The sequence below is a fragment of the Carcharodon carcharias genome, chromosome 11 (assembly GCF_017639515.1).
Source record: "Carcharodon carcharias isolate sCarCar2 chromosome 11, sCarCar2.pri, whole genome shotgun sequence".
NCBI lineage: Eukaryota > Metazoa > Chordata > Chondrichthyes > Lamniformes > Lamnidae > Carcharodon > Carcharodon carcharias.
In genome coordinates, this window is record NC_054477.1 from 30577927 (window position 1) to 30593296 (window position 15370).

The 15370-nt window shown below is 41.8% G+C and overlaps 1 protein-coding gene across 1 annotated transcript in view; it reads right to left on the reverse strand.

Moving 5' to 3' along the window:
* Window positions 1-14632, reverse strand: part of mrpl48 (mitochondrial ribosomal protein L48) — a 36637-nt gene extending 22005 nt beyond the window's left edge. Inside the window, exons 1-3 of the mRNA XM_041198609.1 lie at window positions 14517-14632; window positions 12718-12773; window positions 8243-8280 (exon numbers count right to left, since the gene is read on the reverse strand). Coding sequence (XP_041054543.1) covers window positions 8243-8280; window positions 12718-12773; window positions 14517-14537 — 115 coding nt within the window. The 5' untranslated portion in view covers window positions 14538-14632. The remainder of the gene's footprint in view (window positions 1-8242; window positions 8281-12717; window positions 12774-14516) is intronic.
* Between the last annotated feature and the right edge of the window lie 738 nt (window positions 14633-15370).

The window sequence follows — 15370 nt, forward strand, 5'->3', positions numbered from 1 at the left end:
CTCTCAGTCAACACCCCAATCACCCCACTATCCATCCCCCAAGGCCCCTTTGACCCTCCCGCCCTGAGACCCCCAAAACTTACCTCTTCCTGGAATCCCGGTACTTAGGCTCCAGGGACTGCATGCAGTCCCAGTCCTATCCACTGCAGCTTCTAGTGCTGCAGGGACTAGACAGCTGTTGGCCAATCAGATTGTCCAGCAGCTCTCTAAGACGGGACTTCCTCCTGAGTGATCAGCCAGTTAATGCTCATTGGATGTGAGGCAGGCATTATCAGCGGGGATGGATTCCCCACTGACTCTTCGGATGGTGGGAAGGGAAACCCTGCCATCCAAAAAATCCTGGCCAATATTTCCTGTTGATAACCTTTTATCAAAACTGATAAAGACCATTTTTATAGTGCTACAGACACATAATATAGTCTGATGAATATATGAAACAGGAAGGAGCAGGATAGAATTTTAAAGGATTAGTCCTACAAACAATTGAAGCAAGCTAGCAATGTAAAATAAATTTCTAATAACACTTAATTTATCTGCCAACAGACCTGCTTAACATTTTGGGTATAGACCCATCATAACTAAAAGTTGGAAGGTAGCTAAACCTCTTTATAGGAGCAATAAAAGGGAGATTGGGTAGAGTGGCAGTAGTTTGGCTCTCTGGTTCTCATCACAACGAGGCATAAATAAGAAGAGGACGAAAACAATTTTATGATGGTAGTAATAAAAGGTAGATGTGAGAGATGGGCAAGAAAATGGGAAAGACAGCAGAGGTTTAAAGCTGCAACCATCAGTGCTCAGAACAGACGGCTGCAGGGAGACTGAGGACAGAGACTAAAATTTGTGACAAGCTTGATCAGAATGGTGCACGGGGCCAAAAAGGAAACAGTGACAGTGGAAATAGGAGGAGTGAAATTGAACTAGATGAGTCACAAGGAGGTCACAGAGCATGGTGCCATTCATCAAATTGATCATCCAACCTTTGTTTGATCTCCCCAGTGTACAGCAACTTGCATCATAGACAGTGCAGTTCTGAGGAGAAATCAAATCAAGACCTCCATCTTGCCAGCTTCCAAGCAATGATGTCCATTGAAATCTCTCTTTCACCAAGTAGGCAGATCCAAAATCGAAGACCATGAAAACCTACATTTTTCTCTTGCCAATTTCTTTCCTCCTTAGTGTCTCTCTATATCACAAATCATTCCCAGTGTAACATGATGTGACCTGCTTCTATGTCTTTGTCAATATTGCCAACAAGCTGACTACTATGCTGAGCAGCTTAGTTTGATTCACCTCCCTGACACACACCAGCCTCAATAATATAGCTGGTTTTGGACCTTTGCTGTGAAATTGGGAAATATAGAGCAGCACAAGGTCTCCAAGCAATAAACAAGTCTACTTGTGTGGGGTGGGGTGGGGTGAGGTGGGGCGGGGCGGGGACACAATCTTTTTTGCAGTACCATAAATCCAATTAAAATGGAAGATTTAAAACAAACAAATTTAAAAGCTCAAAGATTGCATTCATCAGATTGGAACCTTTAGTTGCCTATTAAGTTTGACATCTAAAATATCTTATCTGACCCAAATATTTCCATGTAAAGTCAAATCTGAGATCTCCGTTGTATACAATGATGGAACAAATGCTGAACATTATTTACTTGAATTGTTAAATTGGTTCCTTGGCAATTAGCTGAATTATTCTCATTGCTGTTCAGATGCTGAGCTTTCACTCCAGAGAATACGACACATCTCTAAGTGCTTTAATGCAGTGACATTACTTTCATTCATTCTTTTCCCAGGAGTTAAATGCATCAGAAGTGGAATTAGCATCTCAGCAGTTACCGACTGGGCATAAACACCATGTTGTGATTGCAGTGTGGTTTTGACAGTAAAGCAGTGGAAGTTTATTCATACAAAAAATTAAAAGATCTTGGTAGCATGCTCAATACAGCTTGTGTCCATCTCCATCTCCCTCACACACACACATGCGCACAAACACAAGACAGCCAACTGTGGTTAAAACAACTACTTTTAATCAGGCAGAGTGGTTTTCTGGAGGCTAACCCATGACTGCTCTCTGTCGCTCAACAGATCAAATTTGAAATTCTTTTCTCTTGATTTAAATCAGTCCCAATTATATATTTCAGGGAATCTATTTATCTTGTTCCATCCAATCTAATTCTGCCCTTGTGTCATTTATAAGTGTGGCCTCTGGGTGCTCCCTAGCCTATCCAGTGGAGATAATTGGTCCATGTGAACACTATATCCACTGCACTTCCCTCCCAACACCCCCTCCCCCCACCATGTGTGTTATCTCCTTGATAAATTCTTTTTGAGATTCATCAATGAGGAATGTTCCCTTTTGAAATCTGTACCATACCTGAAGACTAACATTTTTGCCTGCCATTCGCCCACTCCACCATGTTACTCCTGGATTAGTTCTGTGGCCCTTTTTCAAAATCCAGTCCTTATATTATTTCAGAAACCTCAATCAAATAGCCCGAGTCTAAGCACTTCCGAAGTATAGAGATCTGACTGAGTCAATCTGGCACATGAGGTGTTTTAGACTGTGAATTAATTGTTCCCTAATGCAGTCTTTCCAAAACCTGTGGTATACAGTCAGGAGGGAGTTGCCCTGGGAATCCTCAACATAGACTCCAGACCCCACGAAGTCTCATGGCATCAGGTAAAACATGGGCAAGGAAACCTCCTGCTGATTACCATGTACCACCCTCCCTTAGCTGATGAATCAGAGCTCCTCCATGTTGAACGTCACTTGGTGGGAGCACTGAGGGTAGCAAGGGTGCAGAATGTTCTCTGGGTAGGGGGCTTCAATGTCCATCACCAACAGTGGCTTGGTAGCACCACTACTGACTGAGCTGGCCGAGTCCTAAATGACATAGCTGCTAGACTGAGTCTGTGGCAGGGGGTGAGGGAACTAACAAGACGAAAAAACATACTTGACCTCATCCTCACCAACCTGCCTGCCGCAGATGCACCTGTCCATGACAGTATCAGTAGGAGTGACCACCACACAGTCATTGGGGAGAGGAAGTCCCACCTTTACATTGAGGATGCTTTCCATCGTGTTGTGTGGCACTACCACCGTGCTAAATGGGATAGATTTCGAACAGATCAAGCAACTCAAGACTGGGCATCCATAAGGTGCTGTGGGCCATCAGCAGCAGCAGAACTGGAGCAATCTGTAACCTCATGGTCCGGCATATCCCCCACTCTACCATTATCATCGAGCCAAGGAATCAACCCTGGTTCAATGAAGAATGAGAGAGTGCATGCCAGGAGCAGCACCAATCATACCGAAAAACGAGGTACCAACCTGGTAAAGCTATAAAACAGGACTACTTGCATGCCAAAGCAGCAAGTGATAGACAGAGCTAAGCGATCCCACAACCAACGGATCAAATCTAAGCTCTGCAATCCTGCCACATCCAGTCGTGAATGATGATGCACAATTAAACAACTCAGTGGAGGAGACTGCTCCACAAATATCCCCATCCTCAATGTTGGAAGAGCCCAGCACAAAATGCAAAAGATAACGCTAAAGCATTCGCAACAATCTTCAGCCAGAAGTGCCGAGTGGATGATCCACTTCAGCCTCCTCCGGAAGTCCCCAGCATCACAGATGCCAGTCTTCAGCCAATTCGATTCAGCCAAAACTGGAGTCACTGGGAATCAGGGGGAGAACTCTCCGTTGGTTGGAGTCACACCTAGCACAAAGAAAGATGGTTGTGGTTGTTGGAAATCCCCTGCAGGAATTCCTCAGGGTAGTGTCGTAGGCCCAACCATCTTCAGCTGCTTCATCAATGACATTCCTTCCATCATAAGGTCTGAAGTGAGGATGTTCACTGATGATTGCACAATGTTCAGCACCATTCGCGACTCCTCAGATACTGAAACAGTCCATGTCCAAATGCAGCACGACCTGGACAATATCCAGGCTTGGGCTGACAAATGGTAAGTAGAATACGTGCCACACAAGTGTCAGGCAATGACCATTTCCAACAAGAGAGGATCCAACCATTGCCCCTTGATGTTCAATGGCATTACCATAACTTAATCCCTCACTATCAACATCCTTGGGGTTACCGTTGACCATAAACTGAACTGGACCAGCAATATAAATACAGTGGCTACAAGAGCAGGTCAGAGGCTAGGAATCGGGTGACGAGTAACTCACCTCCTGACTCCCCAAAGTCTGTTAACCAACTACAAGGCACAAGTCAGGAATGTGATGGAATACTACCCATTTGCCTGGATGAGTACAGCTCCTACGACACTGAAGCTGGACACCATTCAAGACAAAGCAGTCCGCTTGATTGGCACCACATCCACAGACATTCACTTCCTCCACCATAAACGCACAGTAACAGCGGCATGTACCATCTACAAGATGCACTGCAGGAATTCATCAAGGCTCCTTAGACAGCACCTTCCAAATCCACAACCACTACCACCTCAAAGGACAAGGGCAACAGAAAGATGGGAACATCACCACCTGGAAGTTCCCCTCCAAGCCATTCACCATCCTGACTTGGAAAAATATCATCGTTCCTTCACTGTCACTGGGTCAAAATCCTGGAACTCCCTTCCTAATAGCACTGCGGGTGTACCTACACCACATGGACTGCAGCGGTTCAAGAAGGCAGCTCACCACCGCCTTCTCAAGGGCAACTAGGGATGGACAATAAATGTTGGCCCAGCCAGTGAAGCCCACATCCACAATGAATAAAAAAAAAACCTCAAATATCCTCTATGAGAAGACCAAGACAGGACATAGTATTCTAACTGAGGCACATCCAATGTCTTACACAAGGATAAAATGCTTTGTTTTTTTTATATTGTCTTGTGTACAATCTAGAACAGTGTTGTTTTAGCCTCCTCACAGCAGTGGCAATGAACCTTGAGAAAAATGATGCACTATAAAACCCAGATCTCTCTCTGTCGTCACTGGCTTCAATTCTGTTCCCTGTAGGATGTATGTATATTTAGCATTAGACCTGTCTCCCTTGTATAACACTACCAAGTTGAACATCATTTGTTAAACACACGCCCACTCTTCCAAAATGTAAAGATCTGCATTTAGTAGTTAAGCATCGTTTTTAGACGTAATAATTGCAAAAATCTTGTGGACCATTCCCCTAATACCTACATCCAGGCCTTCAATTAAATAGTAAATAGCAAAGGTGCTAACACTAATTCCTATAAGGCACCATTGGTAACAGGTTTCAAATCAAAATCCACTGGTGACAACCTTCTGCCTAAGGACATTCAGTTAATTTTCAGTCCGTTAAAGTAGATTGCCATAATCCACTAGTTTCAAACTTTTAGGAAAGCTTTCTGAAAGTCCAGGTAGACAATGTCTACCAGGTTACATCCTGTGTGATTGTGGCTAAGGTAAACTATTCCTCTTCAACCTTTTTGATTTGTCTGCAATCTTTGACAATGTTGAGCACACCATCCTCCTCAAATATCTCTCCTCTGCTGTCCAACGTACTGGGACTGCCCTCACCTGGTTTCACTCTTATCTATTCAGTCGTGGCAGAGACTCACCTGAAATTAATTATTTTTCCACTCCCACACTCTTACTTCTCGTGATCCCCTCTACAAAGGATCTACAAGGATCTATCCTTGGCCCCTGCTATTTTTCAGCTACATGCTGTCCCTTGGTGACATTATGCAAAAACACAATGTCAGGTTCCATGTGTACGTTGACAACATCCAGCTGTACCATCTCTCTCGAGCCATCCACTGTCTCTGATTTGTCACACTGCTTGTCCAACATCCAGTAGTGGATAGCATAAACTTCCTCCAACTAAATATTAGGAAGACCAAAGCTATTGTGGTCAACCACAAACGTTGTTCCCTAACCACCGACTCCATCCTTCTCCCTGGCTACTGTCTGATCTGAACCAGATCGTTTGCAATCTTGGTGTTCTATCTGACCCTGAAATAAGTTTCAACCATATATCTGCTCCATTTCCAAAATCTCTTACTCCCCTGTAACATCACCTGTATCCACGCTGTTTCAGCTCAGCTGATGCTGAAACCTTCATCCATGCATTTGTAATCCCTAGGCTTGACTGTCCCAATGTTGTCCTGGCCAGCAATCCATCTTCCGCCCTCCATAAACTTGATGATCCAAAACACTACTGTCCACATTCTAACTTGCACCAAGTCCTGTTCATCTATTACTCCTATGCTAACCTATATATGCTAACCTCCAGCAGAGATGCCTATTTTAAAATTCTCATCCTTGTTTTAAAATACCTCTATGGTCTTCACTTTTCCCACCTCTGTTAATCTCCTTAAGGTCTTAAACCTGCTGAGATCTGTGGGTGTCCAGTTTTGGTATTTTGTGCATTCCCGTTTTTAGTCACTGTGCCTTCAACTGCCTAGGGTCTAAGTGCTGAAATTCCCTCCCTAAACTTCCCCACCTCTCTCTCTCTTTGCTCCATTAAGACACTCTGTAAAGCCTACGTCTTGGTCCTAGCTTTTGTTCATGTGTTAAATTTTGTTTAATAGCGCTCCTGTGAAGTGCCTTGAGCTTTTTTATGTTAGAGGCGCTATATGAATGTAATTTGTTCTTACTTTCATCCTTTCTCCTGGTGACTTCTTCAGATTTTCAAGATGATGAAAGGATTTGATGGAATAGTGAGTAGCTAAATGACCAGAGGTTATAGATTCAAAATTGTTGGCAAAAGATCTAAAGGGGGATAGGGTCAAATTTTTTCGTAGTTGTCAGGATCTGGAACCTGAAAAGGTGCTGGAAGCTGATTCCATAAATAAATTTTAATTGAGAGCTCCATAGGTACTTTGAGAATGAGGAATTTACAGGGTTACAGATAAAAAGCAGGGATGTGAGACTAAGTACAACTGCTCTTTCAAAAAGCCAGCACAAGCAGAAAGGGCCGAATAGCCATTTCTTGTGCTTTAAGTTACTATGATTCTATGCAATGGCCTAATCACACAGACACAGTCTAGTCACTTCATCATTTTAAAAATTTCACTTAAATCTCCCCAAAACCCAAGTATTTTTAGAGTAAAAAGACCCAGTTCTCCAAGTCTATCATGCTAACCACGGGTTTTAAAACTAAGGATCTTTACAATGGCCCTCCTTGTAAACCTTTTCCAGGATCTTTAACACCAGTTTTGTGAAGGCTATGTACAGGATGCTATAGTTCTTTTAGTTTTATACTGAATTTCATTGCAAAACATTCTGGCACGCTATGTGATTCTGCAATAGCCTAATTGCACAGATTGTGTGCCTTCAAAGACTTGTACTATACTGCCAACATCCTTTTCCCACTCAACAGATTTCAATTCCATGCCTAATATGGTATATATATGGCTTGATATTGGCCCTACCCAAAAGCATAACACTGTAGTCAGCTACATTAAATGACAGCTGCCAGATGTGAGCCCATTTCTCCCATTGCACCAAGGTCAGATTGCAAACTTTCTCAGAGGGTCCCAAGACGAGCATCTATCTTCTGGTAATTTGTGAACTTGTGGACAGTACCAGTGACTCCATTGTCTCAATCATTGACGTAGATCATGAAGAGCAACAGTCCCAACACTGATCCCTGTGGAACTTAATCAGTCACAATGCAGAACCACTTTCCAACCCTCAACAATTCCCTATCCAATCCAGGACTCTATCTTATAAAGTAACTGATTGGGAGCACCTTCCCAAGATTTTTCTGAAAGTCCAAATAAATGTCAACACCATCCACCAAACTCAAAAAAAATTAACCAGGTTGGTGGGACCTGACTTTGTTTCCAGGAGCTATGTTGGGAGTCTCTAATAACGCTTATCCTGTCCTTGAATGATCCCTAATAGCTTTCCAAAAGTTGAAGTTAAGTTAATGAACCTGTAACTTCCTGGTTCTGATTTGCCACCGTTTTTAAATATTAGCCTCTCTCCAATTCATGGAAACAATCCCAGTCTGTATTGAACTATTGAATACATAAGCCAGGGGCTCACTGTACCCCACAGCTTGCTTTGAGCAAGCTGAGGTGAATATTGTCAGAGCCAGCAGCCTGAGTAAATGAAACAGGCGGGATCAGAGGCAGGAGCTGGAAAGACTTGGAGAAGTGCTGTGGCCCAAGAATTGCGAGAAGCACATCAAATAAATACATTATGAAGTATGTATGCTGTCCCTAATAAATTGGAACCTTTCGGCAAGAAAGTATTCTGCAATAAATGAATTAAAGACTTTCTGACCTGTAAACCACAAAGGAGGCTGTCTGACGGATGTTAACCTAAAAAAGAAAAAGATCAATGAAATTCCATTTTTACGCTGCAAAGATAGTTCATTTGTATTTTGAAAATTGGAAAAGTTTGATTTGAGAAAAACTACCTCGCTAAGCTTAAAATACACATTGCTGAGAGGTAACTTGAAATTTTAGTTCATAAACCAAATGAAAAAAATGTGGAGATTTGCAATGTACCAAAAAGAGGGACAGCTGGTGGCACAAGCCTGCATCAATGAAACCTGCCAGCTCTTACCACACTACCCGACCATCTCCAGCTACCCCATCCTGAAGACCATTCATTGGTTGATGTTCTTTCTGACATCCATCCTAAACTTTCCTTTCACCAGTTATAACCTAAGCTCCCTTGTTCTCATATCTTAGAAGCAGTCAAAAATCTTGTGCATGCTTTATGCAACCCAGCATCTGAAATACGTGTAAGCAAAAAAAATATATATATTTATATTTGGGTGAGATAGGAATTAGATCTTACTGGTTGTTTTGTATTGTTAATTGGAAAGTTGTATCAAATGGATCACTATTTCAACTTCCTTCCAACCGTGAGCTGAGCTTCCATATCCATAAACTTTCCATCACAAATCCCTCGTCCTCCATGATCACTTACACCTTTGTCGAAAACCATCTCCTTCCAAAACCCGCAGCCTTTGTCACATCCACTCTTGACTATTCCAATGCTTTCCCAGCTTGCCTCCCATCTACAATAAACATCAATTTATTCTAACCTTTGCTGACTGAATCTCATCCTGCACCAAGTGCCGCTCACTCATCACCTCTGCCCAACCTGACCTACGCTGATTCCTAGTTCTCTTAAAGCTTCAAATTTAATATTCTTGTCCTTATGTTTAAATCCCTTCATAGCCTCACCCTCCTTAGTTCTGTAACCTTCACCAACTGTACAAACCTCTGGGAATTCTGTGTTCCTCCAATCACTCAACTCCCCACATCTCACTATTGGCAGCTGTGCCTTCAGCCACCTAGGATCCAAGTTGTGGAATCGCCTCCCCAAACCGCTCTGCCTTTCTACCACCTTTTACTTTAACACACTCCTAAAAGCTCAACTCTTTTGACCAAGTTTTTGATCATTCCTGCTAATATTGCCTCCTTTGGTTCGGCATCCACTTTTGTCTGTTTACGTTTTGTGAAGCGCCATGGGAAAGTTCCAACATTAAGGGTGTTATACAAATACAAATTGGTGTTTTCTGTAATTTAATAAAAAAGTGGTGAACTAAGCTCCTGTTTAACCTACGGTTCCATTTATTTTGTAGTCCATGTACCAAATATGAAACATTGATGGGGCAATACACCTCTCCTATTAAGAATATGATAACAACACAATGACATTTTATTACTTGTCCTTCAGTGACTTTACAATTGCACGTATGGACATAAATATGTCTTCCTTTCATTCATTCATTGAAGTTTTGGGAGGAAAAATTGCAAAGGGCAAAACAATAAAATTAGCTTTTTAATACCTTGTGCCACAAACATATAAAACTTAGCTCAATGCATTAAGACTCAATATCAGGTGGAAGAAACATAAGAAATAAGAAATAGAAATAGGAGTAGACCATTCGGCCCCTCATGCCTGCTCCACTATTCAATATGATCATGGCTGATCTTCTCGTGTTTCGATTTCCACATTCCCATCTAACCCCGATAACCTTTGATTCCCTTGCCTAACAAGAATCTATCTACCTCTGCCTTAAAAATATTCAATGACCCTGCCTCCACCACCTTCTGAGGCAGAGTTCCAAAGTCGCACAACTCTCTAAGAGAAAAAAATTCTCCTCATCTCTATCGTAGAAGAGTGACCTCTAATTTTAAAACAGTGCCCCACAACAGGAAACATCCTTCTGATGTCCACCTATCTTTGTGTCATCTACAAATGTAGCCACCATGTCTTCACTCCCCTCATCTAAGTCACTGATGTAAATCGTAAAAAAGTTGAGGCCCCAGTACAGACCCCTGTGGGACTCCAGTTGACGCATTCTGTCAATTAGAAAAAGACCCATTTATGCATACTCTCTGCTTTCTGCCAACCAGCCAATCTTCTATCCATGCTAATACATTACCCACTACACCATGCGTCGTTATGAATGCTATGTGCATTCAGATAGAGAGCCTTCAATTTTGTCTTTTTGTTACCTTTGTAACATCTAGCATGGGGCAATTGAATTTCCTTCAGAAACTGAAGTGGACCAGCCATATAAATACTGTGGCTACAAGAGCAGATCAGAGTGGAAATTCTGCCAATCACTGACGCATCTCCTGACTCTCCAAAGCCTTTCACCATCTACAAGGCACAAGTCAGGAGTTTGATGGAATACGCTCCGCTTGCACGGATGAGTGTGGCCCCGACAACAATCAAGAAGCTCAATGTCATCAAAGAGAAAGCAACCTGTTTGATTGACAGCCCATTCATTATTTTACAAACACCCCTTCCAATCACCACCGCAACGTTGCAGCAGTGTACCACCTACAAGACGCACTGCAGCAACTCACCAAGGTTTCTTCAACAGCACCTTCCAAACCTGTGACCTCTACCTGCAAGTTCCCCTTCAAGTCAGACACCATCCTGACTTGGAACAATACTGCCCGTCCTTCAATATTGCTGTCAAAATCCTGATACACTAAAATCCTAAAAGCACTGTGGGTGTACTTACACAACATGGACTGCAGCAAGTCAAGAACATGGCACATCACCATCTTCTCAAGGGCAATTAGGGATGAGAAATAAATGTTGGCCTTGCCACTGAAACCCACATACCATGAATAAATAAATAGATAAGAAACTTTGCCAGAGAGAAGGATGGATGATAATTTAACCCAGACTAAGCTCTCATATCTCCAAACAGCTACGTGTGACACTGCTAGAAAGCTGGTAATAAATTGTTCTGTTGCTCTCTTAGTTATGGAGGATACATGATACAAGAGAACAAGGACATAAAAGAACATGTAATAAATAAATTAAGAATATAAGTGGTTCTGGTGCATATTTTAAATGTAGTGGATTTCATCCATTAGGAAAGTGTCTACGAATGAAATTGTTTGGCATCAAACCAAAATTAAACATAAACATTAACCTCTGATCTCACTTTATTGCAAACCTTTTTAGAAGTTGAACATTAAGGACTGTGGAAAAATATTTCACTTAGAAAACATTTCATTTTAAATAGCAAACTTCTTAAGAGTTTTTTTAAAAAAAATCTCCCATTACAAAACTCAAGCTTTGCAAGCAGATTAGTTTAAAACAAGCATGTTCTATACTCTGTGCCACTGGTTCTTGTTAATCCCAGAGCCAAGAAACAGAGCCCAAATCTAGCAAAGTTGACCACATGTAAAACTTGCATAATTATGGAGTCTCAGCTTCATTATCAAAAAAGGGAAACACTTCTTAAAACAAGTGACGAGTGCACACAGTAGAGTGCATACTTCCACCACACTGTGTTAATTCAACATTATTACAATTACGTATACGCAGCTCTCCCCTGAGACTTTTCCATGCCTGGATTATGCTCTGTAACTACTACAAAAGCTAAAAAAAAAAATCTTTTCAAGAGCTTCCAACTCACTGAGGCAGCCTCTGGCCCATCCACAATCAACAATCTGCTCTAAAAACTGCACACGTTTTGATAGCTGTGACAAATTCCATCACAGCAGCTGAGACAATCCACAGCATTCTAAAACAATCAACAAAATTCTAAATAAAACAACCCACAACTGTCTTTAAAAAAAAGTCAACTCACCTATTTCCTAATGTTAACGGATCCTTTAAAAAATTCTAGGATCCAGATCTGTATTTTCACCAAAACTAATCAGTTCTTCCTTGAGCCATAGCTATCTGTGCGCCTGGTTTCACTGATTCATTCATTCATGGTCTGCTAGTTTTTGAGATATATAGTTTACAGACTAACCAGTGGTGAAAACGTTACCTCCACCTACCTTCAGTGGCAGAGCTTAAAAAAAAGGGATTTGATTAGACATTGGAGCGAATTAGGTATCATAATCTCAGGATAAGGGTTCAGCCACTTAGGACCAAGGTGAGGGGAAGTATCTTCACTCAGTGGGATTGGAATCTTTGGAATTCTCTATCACACAGGACTGTGTCCCTGGCGTATATTCAAGAATTAGATCAATATATTTTTGGACACTAACCAAATTAAACGATAAGGCAGGAAAGTGGAGTTGAGACAGAAGATCAGCCATGATTTTATTGAATAATGGAGTCAGCTCAAGGGGCTGTAAGGCCTATTCCTTCCCCCCTTACTCAGCAGTTAAGGTAAAAATAAGTTTTTGTGCAACACATCCAGGTACTCTTAGTGGGGTGGGAATGAGAGGGTGAAGCAGAGCAAAGGTGGCATTATTTTAGAACAGATTGTGAAGCCTATAATTTAACAATAAGTGCTTCCATTTATCAATCCCTACCTGAAGACTGTAGCTGCAGCTTGTTTTAAGAGGGTTACTTGTCTGACACACAGGACCTGCAAGCAAAGTATGAGTGTACATGGTGAGAAATACAGTGAAATCAAAACCTTAGCTGCCATGTCAATTCAAAATCAACTGCACTTATTAAAATGAGCCAGCCACAGTTTGGTATATAAGTTAGTATGAAATGGAGAAAAGAATTGATTAGTTAAATGAGAAGGTGAGTTTTCTTTCCTTAATAATTTCTCTCCTACCTTTCTCCACAGGCAGCAGTCAGCCCACTACCTCAAACAAATAACTACTATCCACGTGTGAGCTTCAGCTGTGCCAAAAGCCTATTTAATTCTGGCTGTCATTGCAGTAAGTCCATTCTGGTGTCCATCCATTACTAACATACACTTCCAGCAGAATGCTAGGTAGTGATTACTGGTTGAATTTTCCACCACAGATTATGAGGCACTGAGGCCAAATGAAGTGCATCTATTGCTCCCCAAGATCATCTTCTTCTCTAAAGCTCAGCTACTCACTGAGATAAATTCAGAGCCACTGAATAAGTAGTTGATCTATCTGTGAAAGTTAGTCACTGCAAAACAATGAGATTATACAAGAAAATAAAACAATGAAAACTGACTGAAAAATTGGTTCCAAAGAAACGTGATGGAATTATGCAGTGTACAGAGAAACACAGAAACTAAACCTGTCATATCTCATACATTAGGAGTAAGACTCACTATTTCTGGTAATGTATAATCTATTTTGTATTATGTCAGACCTCAAAAAATAAAATATTGCTGTACATGGAGTTACTATTTTTGAATAGGCTGTGTGAAACTAATTAGTAAACTGGATGTCACTCAATCATGTCTTATGATGTATATAAATTAATGTTGCTTAAGATAGTGAATTTTCACCAGCAGCAAAGCAAATGTTTGATGTCAGGACCAGATCTCTTTCCCTGTTCAATTCTAGAACTTGGCAAAAAAATTTCAAACAGCTTTGGGGGGAGTGGAGGGCAGGGTGATGGAATGGAATGGGCAGAATCACAGAACATCAGGAAAAATCTCATCGTCTTTGTCAGCATGACTCAGTTGGTAGCACTCTCAACTCTGAGTCAGAAGGCTGTGTCCATCTCAGTCCAAGGCTGCAGCACAAATATTTAGGCTGCACCCCAATGCAGTACTGAGGGAGTGCTGCACTGTCAGAGGTGCCATCTTTTGGATGAGATGTTAAATCGAGGCCACTTCTGCTCTCTCAGGTGGAGGTAAGAGATCCAGCGGCACTATCCTAAAGAAGAGCAGTGTAATTTTTCCCGGTGTGGTGGCCAGTATTTACCCCACAATTGCCATTTTCCGGTCATTGTCAGACAGCTATTTGTGGGAGCTGGTTGTGCCCAAATCGGCTGACGTTTCCCACATTGCCAGCCACTGCACTTCAAAAGTACTTAATTGGCCGTAACGCATTTTTGGGCCGATCCGTGGTCACGGTAGGCGCTACACAAATGCATTTTCCCCACTAAACGAATGGACTGTCGGCTTTGCTTGTAAGCTTCCGCGTGTTTCAGATACGATCGAAATGCGCGTCACTCAGGACCGCTTGGGAGGTCGTTGACCACGCTGAGAAATGTTATTATTTCTCTAAAGCCCAGCCATGCTCCCCTTGTCTCTGCCACCCCGACCCTGGGGACCAGGCTGCGTATACATAGTACACAATCACACCGCAAACATGTCTTCAAACATGAAACTGTCCTTTACGTTTTATAAATATGTATTATATATATGCTTGCTATAAATCAAAATCACCTTCGTTAAAACAGGGTTCATGGTTCAGACAGTCAGAAATAAAAACTGCTTCAGGTCCTTCACACAAATCTGTTCCCCCCTCCCCCGCCACCGAAACCCGCTCTGAAAGCTCCCACCCCAGCATCAAAACCCGGAGAACATGCGTTCCGGCTGGAGCGCAGCCGGCTCTCGGATGAGGAAGAAGAGCAGTGTCGTGAAAATGAATTGCACATTTAAGGGGGAAATTAGATCGAATCGTAAGGAGTAAATAAATAGGTTGGCCAAGAGATCTTTCAGGCGAGGAAGCAAACTTGTTTTACGTGGACACGTTTGTTCTTTGTTGCATTACATGATAGCGGGCGAGGAGACCAGTCAAACATATTCATTAGCATCCAGTTACCTCCAATGAAAACCATGTGCCTTTGCAAAGAAAAGCAGCTCTACTCATTTAATGAATTGAATCTGTCACTTCTCTATTGTATCACTCATTATATGTTTATGATAAGGGAGTGGCCATCTAGTTATTTTAAGATTCACCATCAGACAAGAAAATTCTGTTTGGCTGCCTTGTTTAGGCAGTTTGCAGACAATGCCTAGGTGGACTCAGACTTGTGGTACATAGAACTTGTTTAAATAAAGCAGGTAAAAGAACAGCATGTAATATAACAATTTAATCATAGAATAATAAACACAGCACAGAAGATTCAGTCCGCACACTTATAGTCCCATCCCTCACTCTTTCTCCATAGTCCAGCAATTTTTTTCTTCTTCAACAAGTATTTATCCAAATTCCCTTTTGAAGGCTACTATTGAATTTGAATCCACTACCCTATCAGACATTGCATTAATCCAAACACCTTGTTTTGCAAAAATGG